The 18,526-nt window shown below is 43.7% G+C and overlaps 8 protein-coding genes across 8 annotated transcripts; 5 read left to right on the top strand and 3 right to left on the bottom strand.

The window, feature by feature from the left end:
• Nucleotides 1–455: 455 nt before the first annotated feature.
• On the top strand, nucleotides 456–2,759 carry PHALS_10960 (-dienoyl-reductase; the record flags this gene model as incomplete). The annotated part of the gene is made up of 4 exons (XM_024726472.1): nucleotides 456–595; nucleotides 664–1,439; nucleotides 1,506–1,706; nucleotides 1,768–2,759. 4 exons carry the CDS (start codon nucleotides 456–458, stop codon nucleotides 2,757–2,759), a joined length of 2,109 nt encoding a protein of 702 aa, XP_024577145.1.
• A 58-nt stretch (nucleotides 2,760–2,817) lies between these two features.
• On the bottom strand, nucleotides 2,818–4,098 carry PHALS_10959 (e3 ubiquitin-protein ligase ubr7-like; the record flags this gene model as incomplete). Its single annotated transcript, XM_024726471.1, has 2 exons — nucleotides 2,818–3,659; nucleotides 3,735–4,098. The coding sequence occupies 2 exons, from the start codon at nucleotides 4,096–4,098 to the stop codon at nucleotides 2,818–2,820; spliced, it is 1,206 nt and encodes a 401-aa protein (XP_024577144.1).
• A 185-nt stretch (nucleotides 4,099–4,283) lies between these two features.
• Nucleotides 4,284–5,048, top strand: PHALS_10958 (Cell growth-regulating nucleolar protein; the record flags this gene model as incomplete). The annotated part of the gene is made up of 1 exon (XM_024726468.1): nucleotides 4,284–5,048. The coding sequence occupies one exon, from the start codon at nucleotides 4,284–4,286 to the stop codon at nucleotides 5,046–5,048; it is 765 nt and encodes a 254-aa protein (XP_024577143.1).
• Nucleotides 5,049–10,390: 5,342 nt separating this feature from the next.
• PHALS_10957 (uncharacterized protein) lies at nucleotides 10,391–10,786 on the top strand (the record flags this gene model as incomplete). The annotated part of the gene is made up of 2 exons (XM_024726467.1): nucleotides 10,391–10,676; nucleotides 10,749–10,786. The coding sequence occupies 2 exons, from the start codon at nucleotides 10,391–10,393 to the stop codon at nucleotides 10,784–10,786; spliced, it is 324 nt and encodes a 107-aa protein (XP_024577142.1).
• Nucleotides 10,787–11,097: 311 nt separating this feature from the next.
• PHALS_10956 (manganese-dependent adp-ribose cdp-alcohol diphosphatase-like) lies at nucleotides 11,098–12,108 on the bottom strand (the record flags this gene model as incomplete). The annotated part of the gene is made up of 1 exon (XM_024726466.1): nucleotides 11,098–12,108. The coding sequence occupies one exon, from the start codon at nucleotides 12,106–12,108 to the stop codon at nucleotides 11,098–11,100; it is 1,011 nt and encodes a 336-aa protein (XP_024577141.1).
• Nucleotides 12,109–12,235: 127 nt separating this feature from the next.
• Nucleotides 12,236–13,654, top strand: PHALS_10955 (Sperm-tail PG-rich repeat; the record flags this gene model as incomplete). Its single annotated transcript, XM_024726465.1, has 6 exons — nucleotides 12,236–12,370; nucleotides 12,432–12,533; nucleotides 12,596–12,771; nucleotides 12,861–12,915; nucleotides 12,984–13,395; nucleotides 13,458–13,654. The coding sequence occupies 6 exons, from the start codon at nucleotides 12,236–12,238 to the stop codon at nucleotides 13,652–13,654; spliced, it is 1,077 nt and encodes a 358-aa protein (XP_024577140.1).
• Nucleotides 13,655–14,000: 346 nt separating this feature from the next.
• PHALS_10954 (Dynactin, subunit p25) lies at nucleotides 14,001–14,842 on the top strand (the record flags this gene model as incomplete). Its single annotated transcript, XM_024726464.1, has 5 exons — nucleotides 14,001–14,129; nucleotides 14,213–14,328; nucleotides 14,393–14,507; nucleotides 14,579–14,681; nucleotides 14,748–14,842. 5 exons carry the CDS (start codon nucleotides 14,001–14,003, stop codon nucleotides 14,840–14,842), a joined length of 558 nt encoding a protein of 185 aa, XP_024577139.1.
• Nucleotides 14,843–15,406: 564 nt separating this feature from the next.
• PHALS_10953 (uncharacterized protein) lies at nucleotides 15,407–17,247 on the bottom strand (the record flags this gene model as incomplete). The annotated part of the gene is made up of 4 exons (XM_024726463.1): nucleotides 15,407–15,954; nucleotides 16,021–16,074; nucleotides 16,161–16,173; nucleotides 17,206–17,247. The coding sequence occupies 4 exons, from the start codon at nucleotides 17,245–17,247 to the stop codon at nucleotides 15,407–15,409; spliced, it is 657 nt and encodes a 218-aa protein (XP_024577138.1).
• Nucleotides 17,248–18,526: the final 1,279 nt, after the last annotated feature.

Below are 18,526 nucleotides of genomic sequence, written 5' to 3'. Positions count from 1 at the left end.
CAGCAAAGGTGGAGCAATGCCGACAGTGAAAGAGAGGATGATCCTTTCAATGTAGATGCTAGACCAAGCCTTGGATGACGTTGATGTCGTCGAGATATAGTAGCCCTCTACGAATTGTAGACCTCCTGTTAAAAGTGATCGATTTTTTGAGGCTACTAATAAATAAAAGACCGATCACTATTCGTAAAAATCCGTTAAATATATTCATTAGTATTTCTCATCACAACAGTATTGCATGCAGAATATCACGTTCGTAACTGGCAGATCACATCAACTTACTGCATTAATTCATATTCTGCTTTGATGCTTCAAAGTATCTCACTTTTGCAATACTTGCATTCATACTGGCAAAAAATCTAAGTAAGCCGAAAATATTTGATTTTTGTCGAAAGCAATTTCGATGATCTCGTCGGGTTCTGACGTGAGGGTCGATCAACAAAACGGCGCACACAACTATGAGCAAGTACCCGCATTTGCTACAACCACTCGATCTGGGCTTCACGAAGCTCAAGAATCGCGTACTTATGGGCTCCATGCATACAGGACTTGAGGAGGGAAAGTCGCTCACTCGTCTCGCTGCTTTCTTTGCCGAAAGGTACGTCGTTCAATTTAAATGTTGCCTTTTCACTTCGAAAATCATACCTTTCTTTCTGCCATGATCAGAGCAAAGGGGAATGTAGGTCTTATTGTCACGGGAGGGATTGCTCCTAATCGTGCAGGCCGAGTGAGCCCTCTGGCTGCTAAGTTAACAACACAACGCGAGGTGATTGCTCACAAGGAAGTGACTCAGGCAGTGCATGACAATGATGGTAAAATCGCTATGCAGATACTGCACAGTGGACGCTATGGATATCATCCATTCGCTGTGGCTCCGTCACCAATAAAAGCCCCAATTGGTTGGTTTACGCCACGAGAATTGTCAAATGCTGCGGTAAAAAGTACGATTGAAGATTATGCAAATTGTGCTGCACGGGCACGGGAAGCTGGTTATGATGGCGTGGAGATTATGGGCTCAGAAGGTTATTTGATAAATCAATTTATTGTTGAACATACGAACAAACGCAGGGATCAATGGGGGGGATCATACGAGAACCGAATTCGTTTTCCGATTGAGATAATTAAAGCTGTGCGTGCTGCTGTCGGAAAGGATTTTATTATTATCTTTCGATTATCGATGCTGGATTTGATCGAAAAAGGCAGTACATGGGATGAGATTGTGATGCTCGCGAAGCAAATTGAAGCTGCTGGAGCGACAATTATCAACACGGGCATTGGGTGGCATGAAGCACGCATTCCGACGATTGCTACAAGTGTACCACGTGGTGGATTCTCATGGGTGACACAGAAAATGATGGGAGAAGTCTCAATTCCTTTGATCACGACTAACCGAATTAATATGCCGGATGTTGCCGAGAAAATTATCGCCGAAGGACGAGCTGGTGGCCTAATGGTGTTCAGAAGTTAATGAATCTCTTCACTGATATTTTGATGTTGTTGTGCGATAGATATGGTGTCGATGGCACGACCGTTCTTAGCAGATCCAGACTTTGTACGAAAGACAGAAGAAGGCCGAGTAGACGAGATCAATACATGCATTGGATGCAATCAAGCGTGTCTAGATCACACATTCAAGGGAATTACAGCGAGTTGTCTAGTAAATCCGCGGTCGGGCTACGAAACTTCTCTGAACTACTTTCCAACCACTGGTAAAGTAAAGCGATTGAAGCAAATATTCTTTACTGATTCTCATGCTGTCTGCTTCAAAAGATGTTCAGCGTGTGGCGGTTGTTGGTGCTGGACCTGCTGGGTTGTCATTTTCAGCGACCGCGGCATTGCGTGGTCATGAAGTGACGTTATTTGACGAAGCTGATGTCATTGGCGGGCAATTTAACATGGCTAAGATCATCCCAGGAAAGGAAGAATTTCACGAGACGCTTCGGTACTTTCAAAAGCAATTGAAGCTCAATGGTGTCAATGTCAAACATGGACGTCGTGTTGATGCTGCAGATCTGACTGCTGGAGATTTTGACAAGGTGGTTATGGCTTCAGGTGTACTGCCTCGGCCCCTTAAAATTCCAGGTGCAGATCATCCTATGGTTTTGAGCTACATGGACGTTCTGAAAAAAAAATCGAAAGTGGGTCAAAGGGTGGCAATTATTGGTGCTGGTGGCATTGGATTCGACGTCGCCGAATTTCTCACGCACGTTGGCGAGTCGACAAGTTCGAGCGTCGAAGTGTTTGCTCGTGAGTGGGGAATTGATACGACCAACTCTGTACGTGGTGGTGTGGCTGGTATCAAGTCCAGTGTGCCACCACCAGCGCGCGAGATCTACTTGATGCAGCGAAAGAGCACGAAACACGGAAAGGATCTTGGAAAGACAACGGGTTGGATCCATCGACTTTCACTCAAACACCGCAACGTTAAAATGATTGGTGGCGTATCGTATGACAAAGTAGATGACGCAGGACTACACTACACGGACAAGAGTGGCAAGAAACAAATCTTGGATGTGGACAACGTAATCGTTTGTGCTGGTCAAGTACCACTTCGAGAACTGGAGATGCCACTGCAAGAGAAGGGTATCCCTGTTTATCGAATCGGTGGTGCCGATGAAGCTGGAGAGCTGGATGCAAAGCGTGCTATCGACCAAGGTGCACGTTTGGCTGCCACGATCGAGACGGCTAAGCCTGGTGATGCGCTTGAGGTGCAACCGCCTCTGTCTGCCAAAATCTTCGAGTTCGTGAACAAGTTGTTATAAACACGAAGCAAAGGTAAAAAATAAAAAATAAATTTCGTCCTTCACTTTCTTTGTAAGTTTACTCAGTCTTCTGTTTTTTCGCTTGGTTCAGCCCTTCAAAAAAAGTCTGGATATCTTCCTTTCGAACCATCTTGCCTGTAGCTGCAAAGCCGGCTAGATATTGCTGCAGATTGTTTTTCATGAGACTGTATCCCATGGCCACCTCCACTTGTTGTTCATGCGTCAGCTTGTTGGAAAAAGTTGCGTGAGCAACTTCTTCATCGGATGCTTGTTTCTTGGCTCTCGCACTCGCTTCATATACATGCAACGAGTCTTCGGGATCCAAGAGAAACGCAATTTTATGATTCTCAAACAGAGCAACACACGACGAACAGTTACAGAGCTTGCTGCGCCACTCGCTGGACCAAAACGTCGGTTGAATTGTTTTCTCATCCTCTAATTGTCGCTGTCTCACTTTAAAAGTGCATTCGTTCGAAACAGCATTAGTTGATGTTTCACCGAGACTTTCATCTGCACAGTCCACTGTATAGACCATGAGAAATGGATGCTTCTTCATGCACTCAAAGCAAATGAGCTCATCGAAATTTTGCGGAACTGTCAAAGCGATTTTAGTATTTACGTCGCAAGGCGACTCCTTGTCCGCGTTAGCCGTCGCTGGCGTATCTGTTTGCGTACTAGTTGTCATCTCATTGGTAACCAAGGACTTATCCACATTCTCAAATATGTGCTCTTCATGCAGCCAGTCTTCACAAATGACGCACTGTATCATGACCTCTGGCGTCGTTCTCTCTGGATCCGGGTACGGTCGATGACAATTGCAGTACAGCCCTCCAAAATTCTGTATATACGTATTGCGAGAGTTTGTCGACACCTTGTCCGCTTCTAACTTGCAAGGATTACCTGACAGAAAACATGACCATTTTTAATAAAAGCAAACCACCAAAGCCTGCGTCGAAGACAACATAATAAACTCACTAGTGGGAAACTTTCCATTGCCACAGTCGCAGCGAAATGAGCGTTTCGTGTATAGCTCCAAGAGCTCGTGATCTTGATGACAATTATATGTACACGCCAAGCAAACACCAGCGCGCGTCTCGGGCTTTTCAGCCGCGTCTGGAGTGCAAGTCAAGCAGGCATAGACCGCCTGACGCATGTATCCCATGGGGTAGCTGCAGTGCGTGTCACTAGCATCTCCTAGCACAGCATCTGCCGCCTCTGTCATTTGTTCATTGTGCTTAAGTACATCTGAAAGTGTCACGACTTCTTCCTCGTCCTGCGGCTCAATCTCGCGGCGCACGCGTTTGTTGCCAGTTACAGAGGCAACTGGAGAAGACTCCATCAAGGTTACGATCAATAATGAAGCATCAGAAAGTGAAGTTGCTGGCGCCAAATTTAACAAAGTCGATGATTGGTGAGTCATCTTGGCGTATTTAGCCCAATTAAATCACTTGATAAGTGAACAGTGTCTATCATGCTTTTGGATGGCAACGAGAGTCTCGTTTTTGAGCTGCTACTTGTAGCTCGATGGTGTTTTTTGTATGCGAAGGCTGCAACGAGACACTGAAGAAAAATAAAGTTGACGCACATGCAGGTCGATGTCGTAATTGTTGGGCTGTGAGCTGTGTAGATTGCAGCATCGTATTCGAAGGCAACGACTATGCAGCACATACGAGCTGCATATCAGAGGCCGAGAAGTATGAGAAAACTCTCTATCAGGGCGATAAGAACAAAAAAAGTAGTGGAAAGAAGAAGACGCCACAAGAGCGTTGGATGGATGTCGTTCAATCGGCTACTTGCCCCGAAGACCGCAAGGTTCAGGATGTGCTCACTCGCATCGCTGGATACGACAACGTACCCCGCAAAAAGAATAAGTTTGTCAATTTTGTTTCTAACAGCTTGGCGATGCGGGATACGACACTTGTTGAAAAGGCCTGGATCATTTACGAGACGGCTTTTAAAAAGGCTGCAGTAGTAGCGGACGATGGTACGACAGTTGGTGCCGAGGAGGCTGTTAACAAGAAAAGACCATCTGAAGATACAGTAGAGGAGACTATAAACAAGAAGAGTAAGACCAAGGTCAAGACTTTCAAGTGGAAGAAGTTAATCAAATCAGCGCTTAAGGTGGCTAGCAAGGAGATGGAGATGCATGCGCTGCGTGATCGACTGATTGAACAGATTCAAAAGCAAAAGCTGTCATCCAAGAGTGTCAAAGAACTTCGAAAGGAGTTTAAGATTGCGATTAAGGAGAGTGATAAGTTCGTTGTGGTCGAGACCGTACGCTTAAAGTGATTAACAATTTTGCTTTGCTAATGTGACCACACGAATAGACTTTTGAACCTGATCGTTGTCATTGAAACGGAAAATTTGTGTTTTATCAGTCGTATCGAAATATAAGATCACAATTGTACGGAACTAACATTGGTGCAATTGTGAACATTCATAAGTACTGAAGTATTGGTGTTTATGGGAGGATGAGACTATGAAAAGGATTACCCGTAGTTTACATGAGCTGCTAGTCACACGTCAGGAGATCAAAACACTTTGAGTTATAGAGATGATAGAACGGTATAAGTTTTTAACGTTTCCTGGTATACAGACGTGGGTCACACAAGATGGTGTAATCCTTAACAAAAAGCCACTAAGTGAGTAGTCAAATCAGGTCTTACTATTCAATTAAGAAAACCTAAAAACAAAAAAGCAGTTTGAATTTGAGCGGAAGAGCGAATTTGCCTTGGATTAACGTTTTGGGTGCTCTTGGGGGCAGCGGGTTGCGACCCGCTACATTCTAGTATAGAATGTAAGGTCGGTGACCTTGGCGTTGCTTCCTCTAAGAAAAGAGCTACGGCAGCCACGCTGCATAGTCGATGTAGCATTAGTCCTCTGTCTTAGCTATTACATAAATGTACATTTGTGGGTCTTCTGAATGCATTGTGGGGAATTATAAAAGAATACTGTAGTATGGTAGTTCCAGATGCATACATGATTTCTTATAATTAGTTGAAAACATTCTGTGTGATACAGAATGCTGGTTCGTACGAGGGAATCTGTACCAGTGACGAAACCGACATGTCTCTGTCTTTAGAAGTGGGTGGCTTACGCTACCCACTTTTGCTAGATATTCTTCATGACTGTTGAAGCTCAATCTTTCAAAGTTACACCTCAGTACACCCTTGAACTATAAATTAAGATATTATTAGTTGAACATCTAGGAGCCCATGGGGTGTTTTGCATGTAGCTAGGGACCATAACTCATTTTAATTCAGTTGCAAATTCGCCCTTGAAGGCTTAAGTCGTTTTTTTACTTCAAGTTTGAACTGTCCTTCGCCCTTCACGTCTAGGGTTAATCGCTTCCTCGTCCTACAAGCGTGTGTTGTGTTACAGGCCCTGTATATGAACAGCGCCCTCTTACACCTGGTAGCACTTCGAGCGGTCTTTTAAACGACATTTGATTTTGGTTTGACGACGCGGCTGTTGAGCACGTCGCACATTCCAGTCCAAGTCATACTCTTGTCCTTGTCCGAGCGACATACAGATAGTTGGGAAACCACTCGGTCCATCCGTACCGCACACTGAGGTGTTGGCAAATGAGAAGTGACCTGATTTGTCTTCACATCAGTAGATGACACTCGAGCGGATGCGAGAAGTCATTGAGTAGTCAACTTACTGCAGTCGTCTTCTCCGGATGATCAGAAGAACGCAGCCGTCAGTTTCATGCACCTTGAGATTATGGGATTTCAGAAGCAGGACGCAACCCCAGTTTCTTCGTTCAGAACGATGCCTCTGAAACTGAACGTGTCTTTGTATCGTGGTGGAGAGAACGAGCCTCTTTCGCATTGGTTTGTCGAGTTGGTTGCAGCAACCACTGCATGACAACTACGAGACCCCTTGCAGCAAGCGTTGTTCGCGATGTCCAACCTTGCGGGTCATGCTAAGAGCTGGGTGCTTGGGAAGCGTTGAACGGTCTAAACCGCTTTCCAAGCTACCAACACTTCAAATGCGAGCTAACGAAGGCGTTTATATTACCACACATGGGTTCCGTGTCCATACCGAGTCTTTGAAGCTTCGTTACGACTTACACTAGTATGCACAGCGTGCTCGATATTTTGTTTCAAGCATTGTCGACGAGCCAACTGACATTTCAACGCAAGATCTAGCGTTCATGGTGAGCTTGACTGATGGTCCAATCCAGAAGCAATTGTTCCGTGAGTATACCGAGACACTGAATGATGCCATCAATATTGCGATGAAGGAAGAGTTCAGCATCAAGCAAGCCAAGGTCAATGGCTTCGCACCAAGGCAAGCGTGCCAGTCGACCGCTACATGTGATGGTCCAAAGCCGATGGACATGTCGTACATTTCCACACCTTGAAATGAGGGTCCATGCAACGATGGGAATTGTTTTTGTTATCGGAAGCCGGGTCATATTGCCCGAATCGCAGATTGCCTTTGCCGAGTTGGTAACAGACACAGAGTGCTCGTTCGGACAACCATAGACGCTTTAAAAGTCGCCGGTTCTAGTGTTCCAAAAGGTAAAAAAACGGGAATGACCAGTAGGGACGGGGCTATCTACTGGGTCCGAGAATAGAGCTGTGGAAGTTGTGGATACACAGAGCTCTGTCCCCAATGTGCATGATGTACATGCAGTTTCCACTGAGTGATGGAAGTGTCAGGCAAAGTGCAACTTTGATTGTCCAAGAAGGCTTTATAGATGGTTTTGAGAAACCATTACAAGCTTTTATTGACAATGGTGAGTCGAACAACTTCGTTCGAGCGCGAGTAATGACTAGGCATGATGTTAGCCTGCTCAATATGATAAAAGAAACGATCATTCGTTTAGTGAATGGATCTAGAATGAAGATTTCAAAGCAACTTATTTGGCTTGGCAATGAAGTTTGAGGATTTCCGAGCTGAAGACGAGTTTATCGTACTCATTCTTGATGGTAAATTCGATATCATCCTAGGTATGCCATGGTTGAAGCGATATCAGCCTAGCATTGACTTGATGAAAATGAAAAGGGTCAGCGCTAATTCGAGCAGCATGACAACGAATGGACACATGGATCGGTTGAAGATGTCACTGATATCCCAAGTGCTATTATGGTGTGCGATGCCCCCCACGTTCACAGGACAAGCTCAAAAAGAATAAATAGAGATGGAGCAGTCAGGCATCAGAAAAAAACTGTTTCTTTTGCTATCGACATGGAAGGCATGGTTGATGGTAGTATGAAGAATAGTGGAATTGGAGACAAAGACTCATCCTGAGAGAAGAAGAAGAAGACCACCAAGAAGCGCTTTCCGTCAAGTATTTTGTGTGTGCCCCGATAAGTCGTATTAATGAAGGAGGTGATCAAGAACAAGAAATTTCAAGCGAGTTTAAACATGTTGTTGGCTACAACGAAGAAGGTGACGTCGATATTATCCGTCACGTCACGATTAGAAATCTCCAGAGTTCAGTCAAAGTATTCGTTTCCTTGTCATTGATGATCAAGAAGACGCTGAAGCGTAGCCTGGCGAAAGGCTACGCGTAAATATGTGCGATTATCGAAGAAACTATTGACGATGAAATTAATACTGCGAGAGTATTTGATGTGAAGAGACGGAAGGAAAGGTTTGATGAGCAGTCGTGGAACAATCTAAGCTCAAACTCCGTGTATGGACTTGTTAAGTAATATGCTGATATATTCCCAGACAAGGTGCCGGATGAATCGACATTTGACAGAGGCATTCATCATAAGATTAGCATATTTCTTGGTCCGAAGTATTGTATCACACGGCAGAGGCCATTGCCAAAAGAACAAATCATTGCAATTGACGAGTTTATATGCAGCGACAGAAGGCTGGTCATGCGCGTCCACACTGCAGTTCAACATTTTGTGTGAAGAAGCCACCGGTGGTTGGCGCATTGTTCACGCTTTGAACAAATTGAACGATGTCACCATACCTGCCTAGCCTCCAATTCCGCGCAAGGATTTTTTTTGATGAAATGGTTGGCAGTACTATTTTCAGTGTGATTGATCTGAAAGATGTGCAACAGCGCGTGGCAATAGCTATCTCCAAGCTCGGCGGTCAGTTTACATAATATGATTTGAACACACGATGATGTGGCTACAATTAAATATGAAATCAGTACGTGGCTGGAACAGCCAGTAATTAGGCTTTGCTATATAGATAGGAAGCTGGGTATGATCGGTGTGGGTCACACGATATGATGTGGTTTATATAAGATGGTGTGACCACACGATGATGTGGCTACACTCATCTTTTCAATTTTTTCTCATATGAAATCAGTACGTGGCTGGAACAGCCAGTAGTTAGGCTTTGCTATATAGATAGGAAACCTATAGATTTGGATATAGGCGGCTTTGCCGCAGATAAAACTCAGAAATACATACAGTGTACATTTAAACGAAAGGGCTAACTAGCTGTGGATTACGGCGCTTGTTACTTTTGGAGTAAGTGGATTGCGATCCGCTATACTCGTACTGGTTCTAAGTACAGAACAATGGTCGCCGACCTTAAACTTAGCTTCCCCCAAGAGAAAGCGTTACGGCATCCCCGCTGCACTTTATGATGATGATGTCCGTAACCGCCCCATCAGGAGGGTGTGTCGCCTTTGCGACGAGTCCGCTAATTTTCGCAACTCTTGACTGGTGGATATAAATCTGAAACGCACGATATAAGCCTGATGGTACGGTGTTAACGTACCGCACCTTCCATTTGGGAAATCACTTTTCCACAGATGCACCGCACTTCGGTTGCGCGCGGCGTCCTGGCCTGGAGACCGCAAGTGCGATGCGCTGTTGCTCCGTTTGAAGCATAGCCGAATTGATGGATACCGCAGCTAATCTTATCCAGAGGTGGAGTTCTCTGGAATCCTACCCGTAAAGGGCTGGACGCCATCTCGATGACCAAAAATTGCATTTACTAGAAGTGCGCTACGAACGCATTTTCGTTGCTGGTGAGCGTTTCCAGGCTGTTATTACCTCGCTTGGCTTCTGAGCCATTGTTTCCCTAGCCGGGGACCACCATTCGAGATATGTTTACCAAGTGTCTCTGGAGGTCCAGAGGACAGATAGATAGACAACTCGTGTTCCATGTTCATACACGCTCGATCTTAGGACTGATCATAAGTCGTTGCAGTTGCTGTTTGTCTTGCACCGAGTTGACTTTGAATCTATGTGCCCGCGTTAATTAACGCACAAAAGATGGGTTTGTACGCATTGCCTCTAAAACAGCACTTTGCTGTTCTATTTGAAGAATTAAAAATATAAGATTTATTCTACTCAAGATAATACTAAAATGTACTCTCGAACATAAAGCTATCTGCATTGTTTGACAGCGGACGTTTCCCTTACGGATTCCCATCGTATCATTACTTCGGTATCGCTAATTCTATAACATTGTGCTTTTGACTGTAAAGAGCGTAACCCTACACTGTCATTTACGCGCTTGGTAATCAACTTGGCCTTTCGATCTAGCAATAGTGTGGCTCTGCGTCTTTTTGATTGACAACTAGAAATTTTGACATATTTAACTAACGTGATATAGTCTTCTCTCCTTTTTGATCAATCATCGTGCGGATTTTAAACTGTCCGGCCAGCCGCACAACACAGAAACAACCAAATACCAACATGACCAAGGAATATACGCTTGATGAAATTCGCCGCCTAGCTGAAACCAATCCGGAGAAGCTTGCCCAGGAGTACCAAGCTTCGCGTGCAGCCACTGCTAATCTCGTTGACCGCGCCCGTGCCGGAATTGCTGCTCGAACGGCGAATCCACCGACTAACAAGTTTAATGCGTGGGCGCAGGGCTACGGAAATCGCTTCATCTACAATGGCAGCGTAAAACCACTTGTGCACATGATGCTCATTGTAGGTGGTGCAGGCTGCGCGGTCGAGTGGTGGTGCCACCACAGTACGTGCTTTTTCACTATGATTGATGCGAAATGCTCAATATCTAATGCTTTGACGTATGTCTCATTAACAGGACACGCTTTTGCCGAGCAAAACGACAAACACCACTAAAGGAAATCTCTTAGTGCTCTTCAATTGGCTGTAGCTCTTACACACTCAAGTATCGTTTCAGACCGGATTAGTTGCTGATAAGATGAGAGAGATCGCAATTATTTGCTCGGGCAGACGAGGAAAAGTGAGTCAGTTCGTACAGTTTCTTTTTGTTTCGGTGAGCTAGCTTCCTCTCAAGTAAGGATGGCTTGGGGCTTAAATAAAAATGCACACCTGATGCAAAAGTGTAATCATCGGCTTCCTTAAATGCTGCGGCAATATGGTGAGATCGTTCTACTTGCTTCTGCAGAAGCTAAGCGCTTCAGATATAGTTATACATTCTTCGGAAAGCATAGTTCGCGTGTGGGAACCTTGCCGTAACCTTGTACGACCAGCTTGTCCTCAAAGACATGCACCAACGCATGGGCTGTTTCAGACGGAGCACATTCTAGGATAGCATCGCAAACGACAAAGTGCACTCCACTGTTATGCATGCCTTCATGGGCGTAAATATAACCGTCAGCATGTGAATGACCTGAAAAGACAACGCGAACGCAAGCAAAGCGTCGAATAAGTTCTAACACTTCTGGATAATTCCATAACAAGCACGATGGTGTTGGTGTAGTGCTTGGATGAACAGGGACGTGGGTAAAAATGACCACGTTTTCTTCGGCTTTCGTTGCTTTTTTCAGTGTTTCCTCCAGCCAAATCATCTGCTTTTGATCTATAGCTCCATTGAAAGCAACAAATCGTCGTTGTTCTTCAACAAGACCCGTCGGAGAATTAAGATTCTCGTTAGGATTTACGCGTCGCAAGAGTGCTAATGCTTCCTGGTACACTGGATCACTCATTTCTCGTCCTAAAATTGACAAACCGTAGCAATCTAGCACGACAAAGCGAAAACTGGGTGCTTGATCTACTTGAAAGTCGTAGTAACAACCTTGTGGAGTATCGTTCGACTTTGTTGGTGGTTGAGATATATGTTCTTTCCGGATAAATGATGCCGAAAAGTTGTAGAGCTCGTGGTTGCCAACGAGGTGATGAACTGGCCCAATGGCGTCTTGAAATAGACTCCAGGCTGCTCTTGTTTTTGTAAGGGCTTGGTGGGATGTGGAAGCTGGTCGATTCTTACCGTCAATGAGGTCTCCCAGGTTTACAGCAAAACGAAGTTTCGTTCCACTCTCGGCTTCATACAACCAGTTGGCGATTGTAGCATGTAATTGAGTCAACGCATTGCGATAGTATCGCTTTGTCGTATGGTGAAAATCCCATCCGTCCTCCACATCTGCGTACTGCACATCTGTTACTAAGCCAAAGGACACTAACGATGTCGGCGCTGACATTTGTCTATATAGTATTTACAACATAAAAATAGCAGTACTATATGACATAGTCTAAAGCAAGTCGACAGATTTGTCTTTTTAAGTTAAATTCAACTTTAATTTTAGATGCTGATACGTTTTCGTGATAATGAAGTTACCCGCTTCGACTTATCTGGCCGAAGAAGTGCAAGCAAAGCCAAACTTTCGACAAGTTGGGACCAAGTATAATGGATCTGTCATTCGTGGGAATGCAGCACACAGGCGACCCCTAGACCCAAAGATGGTATGATTTTGCTTCATGCCAGTTTCGAAGTGTTAAGATGAGAAATTTGGCACTGTTTTAGAAAGTGTCTTCGATTCCTTCCAAGTATGAGGTAGTTTTGCGTCACAATTTGGACGAGCGCAACGGCTTTGGCAATCGTACTCATCGCTTTGGCGATTGCGAGGTGTGTATGCAGGGTGTTGATTAATGTAGTGGAGTCAAGAATTACAATATAATTTTCTGTAGAATGAATTGCCTGGACCTGGCCAATATCACAAACCGCAAAGTTTAGTTCGCTCAACAGTTGATTCGGGATCAGTCTCTCGACTGGGCTATAGTACAGGGTTCGTATCGAAGACAAAACGATTTGGCGACCAGGTCAAGCTGGTAGTTCCTGGACCTGGGCAATACCATCCAAAAAGGTGATTTGTCATGCAAATCTTCTATCGTCTCCTCAATAGTATTGTAAGTTATCCACTAAAGACTTGCCTTGACACGAAATGTAACATAGGGATGATAGAGAAACACATAATAAAAAGCACGGCATGAGCAGTTTTGCAGATGTGGTGAGTACGCTGGTCCTACTTTTAAGGGCTGCACATCTAATCTTATCATTTTTTGTAAATGATTGTAGTCAAACAACTCCAACAATCAGATTCGGCATCCTTATGTCCCAGGACCAGCTGACTACAACGCAGATATACCGGCATCAGCACTCTCACATAACGTCTCCAAGTCTGTCTTTGCTTCCAAGACATCTCGTGGATGGAAAATTTCGACAGAATTTCCTGCACCAGGGCAATACAAACTCGAAGAGCCTTTACGTGATCACCGCTCTGTACGATCCGTATTCAAATCGTCAGTTAAGCGTCTAGCTTCTGATAAAACGTCTACTCCTGGTCCTGGAGCGTACAATGCCGAAGATGCAGAAAGTGCACTTCGATTTGATTCGGTGGCCAAAGCTCACAAGAGCGCTGTATTTCGTAGTGGAAAGACAGATCGCTTTGGACGATTGCCTTTGGAAGGAATGACTGAAGGGGAAATTGGTATGAAATCTTAGCGAGGGTATGATTGTTGGAGTTCAATTTTACTGAATTGTACTGCGTAGGTCCAGGAACTTACGAAGCCCCGACATTAGCGAGTACATTAGCAGAGAAGCCAGGGTATGCGAGCGTATTTAAGTCGAAGAGTTTGAGGGTCGAAGAAAAGGGCATGAAAGGGAATGCACCAGGACCAGCCTTTTATCACCCTGTTAGCCCTGAAAAGCGGTCGCATTTACTGAATGCGAATCAAAAATGGTTGTGAAAATATACAAGCACATAAGAGATTGTTGAAGTTATATAATTTGCAAATCTTGGTAATCTTTACCTCCACACAACTCTTGTAGAAAATATAGAACAATCTTGATGATGCTGGTAATGGATGAAAACTGTGAAAACCTCTCAAGGATTTCAAAAAAGTATTAGACGCGAATGCGTATACTCTTGCGGCTTGATGCACCATTTTCAAATCGCCTCTATTTTCCTAAAAGTAAAGCGAATATGAGATGTGGCACACTTCACCATCACACAATTACGATACGAACAACATTCAAACAACAATCGTTTAAGTTGTTTGAATGTACAAGTAGTGCAAATAGCGAAGCCAAACGATGAACCCATACGTTGAGGCGGCAGAAACACTCTTCGATCCAGAAACATATATCCACACGTCATCTGGCAACAAAATAAGCCGCAAGTGCACCCTATCCGGTGCACACAATATTCATTTACGTGGCAAGGTTCGTTAAACATTCACACTATGTGGACGAGATGGTAGCATTTTAATTTACTAATATGTAAAGTCTTTTCATCATGATCGTAGACGATTGTCGACTCGGGTACAATTGTTCGCGCAGATTTAGCCAAAGTGTCACTTGGAAAGCAGTGTATTATCAGAGAACGATGCATCGTGAAACCACCGATGAGAGTCATGTCCACGTACGATCTTAGCTGCACATGATAGTCCTCAATGATTTTATAATCAAAATATTATGCTGTACAGAGGAATTGCTTTCATTCCAATGAAAATTGGCGACTACGTATATATTGGGGAAGATACGGTCGTGGAAGCTGCAATGATTGGGTCTTACGTGCAAATTGGCAAGAACTGTGTCATTGTACGGTTTTAATTTGCTTGATACAGATAATTATAGCAATCGGTACTAAGGAAACTCGTCTGTAAATGCAGGGTAAGCGTGTTATTATTCGAGATTGCTGCCGAATCGAAGACAATAGTGTGGTGCCTCCTGATGCAGTTATCCCACCATTTTCTAGGATTGGTGGCATTCCAGGTCCATAAGGCTTGTGTTGTGCCTGTATTGTCATAACATATTAAGGCTAACATTTGAACTGATCAGGAAAACTACTTGAGGATATGCCAGAGGCAACACAAGATCTGTGTACTGGGAAGATCAGTCGCTATTTTGACAATTTCAAACCACGAGACATCTGATCCTTCACGGAGGAGAGTTGCTAAAGGATGCATTTCGCGTAGCTTGATACAAGCAAAGGTTTATATATATTGACTTTTGTATCCTTGCGACGAGCGGCAACTTTCTCTTTCGAGCAACTTCCGGTAGAAGAATTCAGATCAAGCTGAGTTTGCTGGAAAAACATTTGAACAAAAATCTAGATTAAAGAGTCAACTCGATATTTTGGCTCTATACTTCGTCGTGATTATGTTTTGCAACGCGAATAATTTGAAGTCGGCTTGCGCCACTGAGCATGTTCTGTGACTCTAGTTACTTTGAGTGAGAACTCCCATATCTTGATTTCGTGGAAGCTTTTAATGGCCGTGCGATCTTATTAAAACTTTTATAAGCGAGAAAAAGGAGACAATCAAATCGTTATACTACTTAAAGTGTGTCTCGCCAAGTTAGTAGAATTTTATCTTTTTCTTTTCGAAAACGCTGCGTGGAGTATCCACGACTTTTATGTGAGAGTTAGATATCTTCGTTTCTTGCAGTATAAAATATTGAAAGCACGCAGTCCAAAGATTAATTTGACTCAACTACGGCTACTTTTTACTTCGCTTGGATGGCGATGAAATAGCAATGCAATTGTCTGGATGTAGTCTACGATCTTCGTCTTGTAGTTCTAATATTCTCTTACCCTTGTACAATCCGTTAGTAATACAGACTGAAGAAAAGCTAGCACTTCGATTTAATGAGCTATAGCGTAACGGTGTCTTTCTGGCAGGATCACTGGAATATCCACTATCGATTCGTGGAGTTGGGAAGTACACTTCTTCGCACAAGTTTTGCATTCTCGATGACGAACTTGGTGACGATGAAGAGACTGACGTGTCGATAGCAGGAATTTGCCAAGTCTCTATATGCTTTCGTTTGGCTCCCGTCGATGTTGGAGGTAATCCCCGACTACTTGTAGGCGTTAAACGTGGAGATCGAGCTCTATGAATGTCAACGTCGTGTCGTCTTGGGCTAATATTGCTCGTCTTCTGGCGCAATCGATGATGTAGTTTCTGAGTCGGGGTGCAAGGCTTAATACCTGCCAGTGCGGCTCCTTCCTGTGATCTGTGAGCGATACTGACAGGGAGTGGACGTGCTATGGGAAGCAGCGACATATTCATTTGGACAAAGCTCCACGTGGTGCTGTTATTACGAGGCGTACAGATAGATTCCATGTGTGTATCGTCGGGTTCCGCGGTGGTTGAATCCATAAAGGCTTTTAAGAAATAAGTGGATCACAGAAGTATATATTCAGGTGTTCAGAATAAGGATTTCGAAGAATTGCCGAATGGGCGCACTTACCGTTCGGCTGCGGCTTTCCGAAGTCGATCAGTATTTCAGACGTTCAGATATCAGGGAGAGTGAAAAAGGGCGATGTTTATTGAAGAGCGAGAGAGCAAATGAGTTGTCGAGCGATGACGCAGACAGAACGAGACTTTGTCAAGAGGTCGCGGCCCTTTTATAGAACATCAAATGCTTATTATTAATACAATTTGATTCTTTGAGAATAGACGGAGCTGTAAGCATATAATTACTATTATGTTCTAGATCTTAAAAAAAGGCGACTTCATTCAGACAGTGATCAATACATAATAATTTGGCTGTTAATGAATAAATTATTGTGGTTCTATCTGGTATATAATTTGATACTTAGGCTTAATTAAGTTGGATATGCTAACTTTCGTTTAAAACCTGATGAGAATGCGGTAATGAAATGGTTAAACTTAGTACTGGCGAATATATGAATCAATAAAAACCATGAATGTAATGAATATTCATTTCATCACACAAAGTAGAGCTTAACATTCTGGATCGTAATATATGCTGGTTTAATACTTTGACAGAATCTTCATAATTCATGCTAAGAACACTGCGACGACGGTTGGGGGGCTAGCGAAAACTGCCGCTCTCGCCACAAGCAAACATACTCCAGACTTCTCATCTATACGACGCAGCCTGTATGGCGTCCTTTTTGAATAGGGTCTAGTGGCACCGTGTAGCACGGTACGTACCATATATGGACGGACACATTACACAATCAAAACTACTGGTTCAGATGTTCTTCCATGCAATTGTAAAAACGACGGTATTGTTCAATTGTACAAAATTCCTATACAATTTTGTGTAAGCATTCAAATGTACTACTTCTTCCATTGATAAAAAACTTTAGAGAGAAGAGAGCTATTATTTCTAAGTCAAGTAACAGATAATTGTAGTATGAAATGAATATATGATATGTTATTAGGTTCATATTAATCTCACTTGAAATAGCAGGACAACTTAGGTAATTAGCTACTTAGTAGCTGGGCTTAATCTCCGTGCGTTTGCTGACGCGGACTCTATGTACCGGGGTCAGTACTGTAAGCTTGCGAACTTCACCTTTATACATTAAGGAAATTGTATGAAATACATTTAGTAAGCTGTTTTAAATACAAATGGGTACAATTGTACGAAATTCACATTACACTATTTCAAAGATTAAAAAACACCGAAAAGAAGGGACCCGAGGGACACGCGGACTGCTCGCCGCACATTGGATAACAAGTCAGTTTTAGATGAGAAATTACAAACGTACATATTAATCAGACTAAATATGAATGTATGCAGTCTTGAGATAGCAGAGCGGCCTGTATTGGTTACTTTAGAGGCTCTTGGTTCCGCTCCTTGTAGGAGAACGCACGAACCATACATCTCTGAGCGCTTGTTTCCGCAGGCTCTGAGATATCTAAGCTTCCTCTGCGCAGAGTGCACAGCAACCCCGTTGCGCCCAGAAGCATTTCTAGCCTACCCCACGACCGAGTGATGAGAGACTGTATCATTTGTAAAGACCGAACACAAGTTGTTCGAAAACCATCTCAACACGCTTGGAGCGCTTATGTCTATTGTGGGCTTCAAACGTGGTATGATCAAAGCGACGGATGTCGTGGACTTAAGCCTATCGGCTGCATCCGAATTTCTTACTACCAATTGAAAGAGGCAAAAATTGGCGGACTATGTCCTGGAATAAAAAAGTTATGATAAGAGAAAGTCAAACGTATATTTGTAGTAGCAGTTTCAGTAGCTTTAGTGCCAAGTGTATGTATTCATGAAACTACAGCGTTGTCGAGACACCAATTTACGATGAAGCCCTCGGCCTCGCTCCTGGTAGAATCACACTGTCCTAGTATCTATGACGTTTGTTTACGCGACCTTTAGAGCCAAGCTTCCTCTGCGCTAAGTGCTCGGCATCCTCGATTCGATTGGTAGGTCTTGTAATCATGCCCACGAACTAGTCGTAAAGCGACTGTATCGTCTGTTATGATGATCTAAAAACCGCAATGGCATCTGACCCTCTCCCCGATTAGGTAACATTTACCACCTTCATGAAGTGTCTTTGATCGAGCGCGGCACGTCCCGGGACCTTCCGTGGTTACTCTACCGCTTTTTGGTAAGCAAGCGGCAATACATTTAATTTAACTTCTTACTAAATAAGTTGAGACATTGAAGATGTCAATCACGGATCTGACATCCGTGCGTCTTGCGATGGCGACACTAAAAAATGTGTCGAAGGTTATGACAAACCTCTAAGTAAAGTGTGAGGACTGTAAAAACGTCAAATCTTGTATAGCTCATAGCATAGTGTAAAATACGGTTGCATATTCGGCATGGCATAACCGGAACACAATAAA

Source organism: Plasmopara halstedii (assembly GCF_900000015.1).
Source record: "Plasmopara halstedii genome assembly, contig: Scaffold_525, whole genome shotgun sequence".
Lineage (NCBI taxonomy): Eukaryota > Oomycota > Peronosporomycetes > Peronosporales > Peronosporaceae > Plasmopara > Plasmopara halstedii.
The sequence above is the reverse complement of the archived record's forward strand: the minus strand, read 5'-3'. Positions and strand labels throughout refer to the sequence as shown.